The 8940-nt window shown below is 38.5% G+C and overlaps 1 protein-coding gene across 1 annotated transcript in view; it reads left to right on the top strand.

The window, feature by feature from the left end:
- The window catches only part of DYNC2I1 (dynein 2 intermediate chain 1), a 33811-nt gene continuing 24871 nt past the window's right edge, over positions 1 to 8940 (top strand). The window contains exons 1-5 of the mRNA XM_075419750.1: positions 1 to 153; positions 4381 to 4434; positions 5999 to 6413; positions 6974 to 7026; positions 7622 to 7948. Coding sequence (XP_075275865.1) covers positions 139 to 153; positions 4381 to 4434; positions 5999 to 6413; positions 6974 to 7026; positions 7622 to 7948 — 864 coding nt within the window. The 5' untranslated portion in view covers positions 1 to 138. The remainder of the gene's footprint in view (positions 154 to 4380; positions 4435 to 5998; positions 6414 to 6973; positions 7027 to 7621; positions 7949 to 8940) is intronic.

Below are 8940 nucleotides of genomic sequence, written 5' to 3'. Positions count from 1 at the left end.
GCCGCAGCGCTCATCCATCGCTCGGCCGATCGGCTGCCTGCCGCTGGCCACCAGTTGCTAGGCAGGCCTGGACGCAGCCGCTTGCGGTTTCCTGCCCGCTCGGAGGTGGCGGGGTGCGGCGGCCCGCCCGCCCCCGCTATGGAGGGTGACAAGGTGAGGGGCTCCGGAAGGCGGTCGGGGCTCCGGGGAGCCGGGCGAGCCTGCCGAGTCTGCCGCTGCCGCCCAGGCCCGACTCCTGCGGACACCGCGCGGGGGGCCGGCCCGCCTCGCCCCTCTCCTCCCTCTCCAGGAGGGCCCTGAGGAGGCGGTGGTCGCGGCCTCCCCCCGCGCCCGGCCCTTCGTGCCGTCCCCTCACCCGGCCGGGTCTGGCTGCCGGCGCTGCTGTCCCTGACGCTGGGTAAACCGGGGAGGCTGAGGGGGCGAAGGCAGAAACAGCCGCAGTGTTTCTTCTGCTGCCCCTGAGCACCCCACGGCCTTCCCTGGGCGAGTCGAGCCTCCGTGCTGTGGCAGCGGGCCGGTGAATCTCTCGCCCGCGTAGTGGCACTGGGGGGAGTCCTCCCTTCTCCGCCAGAAGGGCCGGGCTGTGTTAGCCACAGACCTTCCTGCAGGAGAGGAGTGGTTTATGGAAGTGTCCAGAGCTGTTACTGTTTCAGATTATAGATGCAATATATTTAATAATTAACACTCCTGTAACTGCTGATTGTTGGGGTTTAGTTCTTTAGGAACCCAGGTAACTTTTGTATGATGGTGTGTTAAATTATGAAGAGTTTGTAGACCTTCAAAATAAAGCAAACAAAACCACATGGACCTGCTAACATGAATTACTGTGTTACATATTCGCTTGAAAAAGCAGAAGTATCAAATTGCTTTTATTATGATAGTGTGTATCTGGATTTTACAGCTAATGAATTTGTGGTCATGCTGAATAGGAAATGGAGTAGGAAATAGAGTGGCTGGGCAGAGTATGTGAAGTAGTATGTTAGGACCACTCTGAATATTTTAATTCTGATATCATTTTATTATTTGTAGTATATCAATAACCTCTTTACTGAGAAGAGGTTAGTGAATGGTGATGGAAAGTTAAACTTTGATCTAAAACTTTTCAGGTGTGTTGGTGCCAAAGACCCAGAGGCAGTCGTACTAACAGCCACTCTGTATGAAAAAGCCTCCTTTTGCTGTTTCTCTTCTATCAAATCAAGTCTATTACTTGTGCTGTTTACCTGTTTGAGGGCTCCCAAATAGACAACTGCTAATAGAAATAAGATGAATATTTATATGCAAAAATAAAATACTTTGGCTTAAAAACTACAGAAATTTCTCTTACTGGTTTTCTGTTTCTTTTTTCTTTACAATCTTCATTAACTGAGTTCTTAACTTTGTTAAAAACTTAATGCTAAGTTCTGAAAACCCTCAAACTTTCTAGGTTGTGAGTGAAGAAACCCCTCTTGATCTCTCTGGAAGAGTTTATGTAAGATAGCATAGTCACGTGTTCCACTAACTTCGTAAGGCAACATACTTACTGTTTAGTTTAAAGGACAGATTCTTAAATGTTAAAAATTTGTGTAGTGCTTTCTGAGTTCAGTAAATCTGTGGCATTTTCTGTCAGCTGATGAGCTGCCTGTGCTCTCAGGTGGATAAATTAAGTTAAAACCCAGTGTGATTTAAATAACTAATCTCTAACCTGGATTTAAGTGAGTATATAAGGACTTCTAAATTAGCAGACAGGTGAGAAATGTCAATAAATCCTTTTAAAGTTTGTTTTAAACATTTCTTTTTGTATGTACCATGATTCCTATACTTACAGAGGGACAGTGGTCTCAAACGTTTTTTTATGCTCTATAAAAGATCTCTCTATTTGCTGGTTTGTTGGTCTCCTGCAAAAGCAGAGAATTAAGCGGAAAATCATCATATATAAAAGCAACAGATTCTGCGGGTGGTGGAAGATGAAAACTGCAGACCCCAGAAGAGTGGCAGATGCAGCTTTCTGGGCACTAGGGAATCACCTTTAAAGATTTGCTACATGCTTTTTGCTTCAGCTTTGAAATAAAACTCAAAATACCTTATCTGACATTATCTATTGGTTATACTGGTTTTTGGCTATTAACATCATTTGCATTCTTTGTTTGCTGATATGTACGTAAATGTTGTCTAAAACCAATATATAATATATATGTATAATCATATACATGTATATATGTATAATCATATACATTAGGGATTTTAAATAGGTTACTGTTTGAGACTAGGATACAGCACACTCTTCTGCCCATCCATATCCTTCCTTCCAGCTTACCCTCACACAAGTTCTGTTGAGTTTCTTAGGCTTTGTTAAAGCTTCACTCGAGAAGGATCAACTTTTGGTTTTACTTTCTCATCTGACTGTCTGTGGTAGTAAATGTTTGTACTTTTTTGCCTTTTTCAAGGATCGGAAGAAAAAACAACCTAAAGGGCACTTCTGTTTTGTTATAGAGGCTGCCGCCTTGGTACTTCTGATTGACTTTAGATGGAGTTTACCAGTTCACTACAATCTTCTCTAGAATCGAAGTTTGAAAATACAATAATTTTTTTCATGTAGAATAATTAAAAAATTAAAATATACTACTAAAATGCTGCTTCCATATAATAAATTAGCAAAAAATGAGTCCCATATGTTTATTATTTTCCACTAGTGCACCCCGACATTCAAATATTTATTAGTGATTATTTTATTAATCTTTAGTAACTTTTACCAAGTCTAAATTTGAGAATAAATGTAGCCTGGTCATGTCACTTTGAATACGCTCATCATCCTTCAATGAACTAGTTAAAAATATTCAGTAGATTAAAATTCCTCATTTGCTGTAGTGATTTCAAGTGATATGATTTTTTTAGTTTATTTAGCAGCAGCCAAGCAATTAAGGGTAGTAACTCTGCGAATTAGAAGAAATATAACCTGTTTAACTAGGGAGAAGTCTAGTGAAACAATGTCCACGTATACTCTGATTATTTTCTTTTTTTACCTTTTTCTTCAGTGCTGCATACAAATATTTCATATGGTGGTCAATTTACAGACGTAGTCTGACCATTTTAAAATACTAAGTGACAGTTCATTGAAAAATAGTGCCAGCTTTTTTTGACATGCATGCAGTTACTAAACCAGGAGCTTCCTTGGTTCACTTGAAATGCACAGTAATTAACTATTTGTAACTTTTAGTTTTTAGAAGTCTAACAAAAATGTGTTGTGGCTATGTCAGATCCCCACTGCTGAAAAAAAGAGGATTACATTTGTCACAGTATTTTTAGATTCGCTGCTTGCCTGTGTTATTTGTCTTCTGAAATGTTCTTACAGCTGAGTTTGGGGCGGCTCAAATGGTATGTCTAAGGGAAGAATCCTGTATTCACAATTTGCCGTGTGAATGGGTTCTGTGAGTGGTTCTGCAGAAAAAGGATCCAGGGGTCCTGGTGGACAGAAATTTGAATGCAAGTCATCAGGTGGTAATGGTTAACCGGATGCTGGTTCTGTGTACCATGAAGACCATAGCTAGGCAGGTGTAGGGAAGACTCTGCTCCTCTACTCAGCACTTGTGAGGCCCTGTCTGCAGCACTACCTCTGGTTTTAAGGCCCCCGGTACTAAAGAGATTCTAGAGTGAGGCACTGAAATGGCTGTGGGGCTGGAGCCCTGGTGTATATGGGAAGGAGGCTAAGGAGCTGTACAGGTTAGAGAAAAAACTCAGAGGGGATCTGACTTCTGTCTTGAAGTATCTAAAGAGGAGCTGTGGAAAAGATGGAGCCAAATTCTCCTCCGAGATGTGCAGTGAGGGGACAGAAAATAGTGGCCCTAACTGTCAGCAAAGGAAATTATAACTCGATGTAAGGAAAACGTTTTTAATTTGGAGTGGTGAAACCCAAGAACCAAGTTGCCCGGAAAAACTCCAACCTCAAAGATATTAAAACCTCACCTAGATAAGTCCCGGACCAGGACTTTGAAGTTAGATCTAATAGATCAGGAGGTTGAACCTAGTGACATTGATACATTGATTACTTTCCAGAAGTGGCCTGACTGTGTGTACCCATTTGGTCTATCATTGGAAGACCAATTTTACATCTTTCTTGAAGGGCCCCACTGTTACCCACCATAGGCACTGACCTCAAAATTGGTTACCATGTGTGTGCGGAGCTGGATAGCCCGGTAGAAGTCTGAGCTTCAGGCCTCTTCCAGGTCCAGTCAGATCAGGTGCACTGTAAGTATACGCAATGGGGCTAAATCAAATTAATGTTTACACAACAAAATTCAGTGGTACTTGCCATACATACCTTGATTCTTTCATTGGATAAACTATTGTTAAATGATTTACTTCTCTCTGCCAATTGATTACTCAGTCTTTTGCTGTTTTTTCTAGAGAAGAACCAAAGAAGATACTTGGAAATCAGAAGAACTTAGGAAACATCTTTGGGTAATTTTATTTTATTTCTACTAGTTTTGATGTTAAGTTACCTTACAGCAGTGGAATTTATTGGCAGTCTAAACATAAAGGGTTGACTGCTTGTTCTACTGGCCACTCTGCCTTGTAGGATCTATAATAGCTCTTCAAGGCTTTCTTTGGTGCACAGACACTTTCTGTCTGCGTCATTGAATACAAACAGTACAGATCTTTAATGGGTAGCTGCTAACTTCCTTGCCAAAACCAACTGTTCTGGAATCTGTCTAGTCCATGGGTGTCCAGAGGCTGACCCACTCAACTGTTTCTTAGCTACACAAGTCATATAAGATTACTCAACAGATTTCTTAATTAGGTAAATGGGAAAAATAGCATTGTTATGGTAATCACACAGCAGACAATGGGGTCTGATTTGCTGGCCACCCAAATCCAAGTTACAGCTCTGCTTTATATATACTTAGTCAATTTCCTACATGTATATTATGTATTGTATTTATTATCATCATGTATCATGTCTGTCATGTGCTTTTAGACTGGTTAATTACTTTACCTACTGGTCAAATAGACACTCGGGCTCCAGTCAGTTACACCGCTGATAATTGTATTAGTATTGTGCTGTGTTTTTTAAAAGCTGTTTTCCAATATGTATCTTATTTTCTGTGTCTTGTGCAGATCCTCATTAGTCCTTCGGTAAACTAAAGCGTCCGACTTGTTAATCTATTACCTAGCTTTTATTTCAAGGCTCCCCATTATTTAGTGCCAGTGCTACAGTATAAATACTTTGTATTTTTTTAGACATTCAGTAACATTTCCACTATTTCCACGTGGGCTAAAGCAAACAAATTTGTGTTGAAATGCTTTAGTTCCAACAGAAGTGGTGTGGTTGGAGTTTCATTTCTGTGAAACGGATAAAGTTTAATTCACTTTACTCATTGACTATAATCAAATCAAGTTTTGTTTGTTCTGCATTGAATAAATAGCTGAAATCGTGGAGGTAGTGAAATCAGTAGGAGTTGTGCTACTTGCTTCAGGAAGGTTAAAATATAATCTCTTATCATTTTAGAAAAATACAAGAATAGCCACATCCTCAAGGGATCTAGGCCAAAAACTCTCAGTTTTTATGTGCTGCTTTCTGTCCAAGCAAATCCCAATCTTCTATTCTAAAGGTAGCTGCAGAATGCCCAGTTATCTATCATTATAGTTTATATCTGTAATGTATTTTACAAGATAGCACAGCTTCTGTATATATGAGCTAACGGTTTTAAGATGCTTAGTTAATTTTTCAGTCTAGCTCTAAACAGAATGCACAGTTCCACAATAAATTTTCTTTTTTTACCGAATTCTATTCAAATACATTGAAAATGCAGCTGATTTATTTAATGTATTCCTTCTTTTTACAATAAGTGCAGACATAATGTTAGTAATTTTACAAAGTAAGTCTAGAAATATATCAGCATTCTAATACAGTTTGGGAGACTAAATTCATAGTTAATAATCCACTAGTTTTTTTTACCTGAATATAGTAGTGTCAAAGTAGATCACTGAATTATAATAGGGGGTTTTATTTTTTTTGTTTCAGGCATCACAACCAGATAGTCAAAATGAAGACCAAAAGCACAGAGAAAAGAAACTGCAGAAGGAGCAGTTTGTTCATGACAGAGACGCTCATAAACATGAACGTAAAGACAGAGGGAAGAGCAAAGAAAGAACGAGAGAGAGATTTAAATCTGGTGAGAGAGACAGGGATAAAATGAGAGAGGGAGAAAGGGGAAAAGAGGGAGACCGAGAGAGGTACAAGGATAAGCTTCAAGAGTCAAGTTTGGAGAAGGAAAGATACAGTGTACCAAAAGATAAAGACAAGGAGAGGGACAGAGAACGAGACAAAAAGCATAAAAAACATGAAATAAAGCAAATGGAATCACAAAATAATCTGAAATCATTTGAGGGAAGAGATAAAGAGCATCACAGAAGAAGAGAAAGCAGGCATCATTTGGGTAAGTTGCTTTGTGTTGCTGTTGTACTTTGAAATATTTGATATTTAGACAGAAATACTCGGAAACCATACCCCATCTGTACAGAGAGGATAAAGACAGGCAGGAGTACCTATTGAAATGTGCGTCTTTACAAAACCTTGTGGTAGCCTTGGTGCTTTTAAAAATTTTGATGTTCATTTTCATTCCTCTGAAGAGAGGATGAACATCTCTGGTTTTGTTGATCAGCTGATCTGAAGAGAGTAAGTACCTTCCTGCCTAGACGTTCTCTGCTGAGTGACCAGTTTGAATCCCCAAGTTGCAGGGCGACTGCTGAAGTTAGTAACATGTGTTATTACTCTTACCGTTACACAAGACAATTGAGAACAGAGGAATTCATTAGGAAAGAAAAAGGAATAACCAGCTTTGGAGTGAGAATTTCAATAGAATATTGAGTTGAGAAAGCTCTTATGTTTTAGAAAACCCATGTCACTGACATACTGTTTTTTGTGTGCTAGAGTTAAATATGTACAGAGTTTGAGTATAATAAAGTATGTTTATTAGTTTGTACATATATTTTCTAGAGGAGGAAAAAACAAGAAGTAAAGAGCGAGAAAGAAGACATACAGAAAAGAAGGTAAAGGAAGGGAAAGGAATGAAGTGTTTCATAATGGAATAAGATGAAATTGCAGAATAACAAAGGAACTGGATCAGACTGCCATTCCCAAGAAGCCCAGGAGACGCATAGATAGTAAGGTCCTCACAAGTGTACAAAATACACAACAACAAAATATATCTCAGCCATTCTCTTTTAAGGACATACTTAATTCTTTTTTTGAAGTAAAATAAAATTTGCATAGCGAACAGTGCTTTAGTTTTGTACAGCTACATCATATTTTTCCATCTGCTGTTCATGTGTCTATTCCAAGGATATTGGTAAATATATATCCTATTTTATGTTAGATCCCCTAGTAAGCAAAGAATTAAATTTTTGTGTGAAGAATACATAATCCAAAGAATTTTCTGTAGCAAAGGACACAATGTCCCAGAAGAAATACCAGCGTCTCGAGTGATATGATAATTTGAAACTTGCAATCATAGGAGATTTAAAAAAAAAAAAAAAATGGCTGGAAGATCCAGAAAGAAATTAGATACTGTTTGTGAAGATAAGACAATCTCGGAGAACTTTCCAACTCTTTAATGTTTGTTTGGTTTTTTTTTTCTCTTTCCAGGATAATGATACCAAAAAGAGCACTGACAATTTTTTAGCCTACGAAGTTGAAGAAGGTGAACGCATACACAAGTTACAGAAAGATCAAGAGTTGTATAAAGAGAGAGAAAGAAGACATAGAGAAAAAAAAGAACATTCTGTTAGGCCAGGAAAAGAGAGGCTTTCAAAAGAGAGAAGTCATAAACGTTATGAAAAGGAAAGGGAAGAAAAACATAAATCAAAGAGATCTAAAGAGGGCTCTTCCCATGGAGACAGAGGAGGGCAGCCAGCAGAAGCTAATGAGAGAGTAAAAAGTGGAGAAAATGAAAGAAAGAAGCGTGATCTAAGGGTTAGTTTTGTTAAGACCTTAAAATATTACCTTATAACATACTTATTGATATATCATCATTGATAAGGTGAATAGTAAAAATACTGGGATTGTAAGTAAACATTTTCTGAAATTTGAGGCTAAAGTGTTAGATTAAAATACTACATCTGTGTTTGTGTCCTGACCCAGAGCTGATTCCTTCCATGAAATTTAAGCTAGAAACTTGTCTATGTGTTAGAAGCGTCTTTTGTTCATAAAATTCTTTATTGCTATGACTTTTGAAAGTTTTACTAACACTCTGAAGTGGAGATGAGATTAGGCTAGAGGTCTGTTAAAATGTATTGTCTGCCTTTGTAGAAGAAAAATACTGTTTTAATAGAAGCTATTTTCGATGTTGCCTCTAAAGGGAGCATGGTTACCTGACACACAAATAGGTACATGAGTATAGATCCCTTATATTTATGTTTTTTGCCTCTCCTTCTGAAGTCATAGAATATCTGTTATGTTTCTAATACGGAGCATGATGTTATATCCTAGAGACCTAATAAAAACTCTGACATTTTTTACTTTTTAATACAAGTACTGATTCTACAAGAGCGAGAGAAGAAATATATAGCAATTTGTAACTCTTAACTGAGTTTAAGTTTTATGGTAGTTTCTTCTGCTGCCTGAAGAGTGAAGATGTACGAGCTTCTCAAAGAAAAGTTCAGAAGTGTGTTTCATAGTGGAAGTACTAGGCATGTTCAGTGTAGGAGCTCAAGTGATTCGTGTAACTGACTTTCTGCAGCAGAATTCAAAAGCCTGTCAGAAGTTTGCCCAAGGTTTGACTTCCTTGGAAATTTACTCAAGTAGCTGTTACAGAATATACATGCTGATGCTTCTGGCTCAGAGCTATGTTTCTTTTTCTGATGTTCATGGATAAAGAAAAGCACCCTTGTCTTAAACAACCTATTGAATACATTTCCAGGCTTATGCAAACCTTCATAATACAGAATCTAAGAGTCAAGTCCCTG

Source organism: Opisthocomus hoazin, chromosome 4 (genome assembly GCF_030867145.1).
Source record: "Opisthocomus hoazin isolate bOpiHoa1 chromosome 4, bOpiHoa1.hap1, whole genome shotgun sequence".
Classification (NCBI taxonomy): domain Eukaryota; kingdom Metazoa; phylum Chordata; class Aves; order Opisthocomiformes; family Opisthocomidae; genus Opisthocomus; species Opisthocomus hoazin.
The sequence above is the reverse complement of the archived record's forward strand: the minus strand, read 5'-3'. Positions and strand labels throughout refer to the sequence as shown.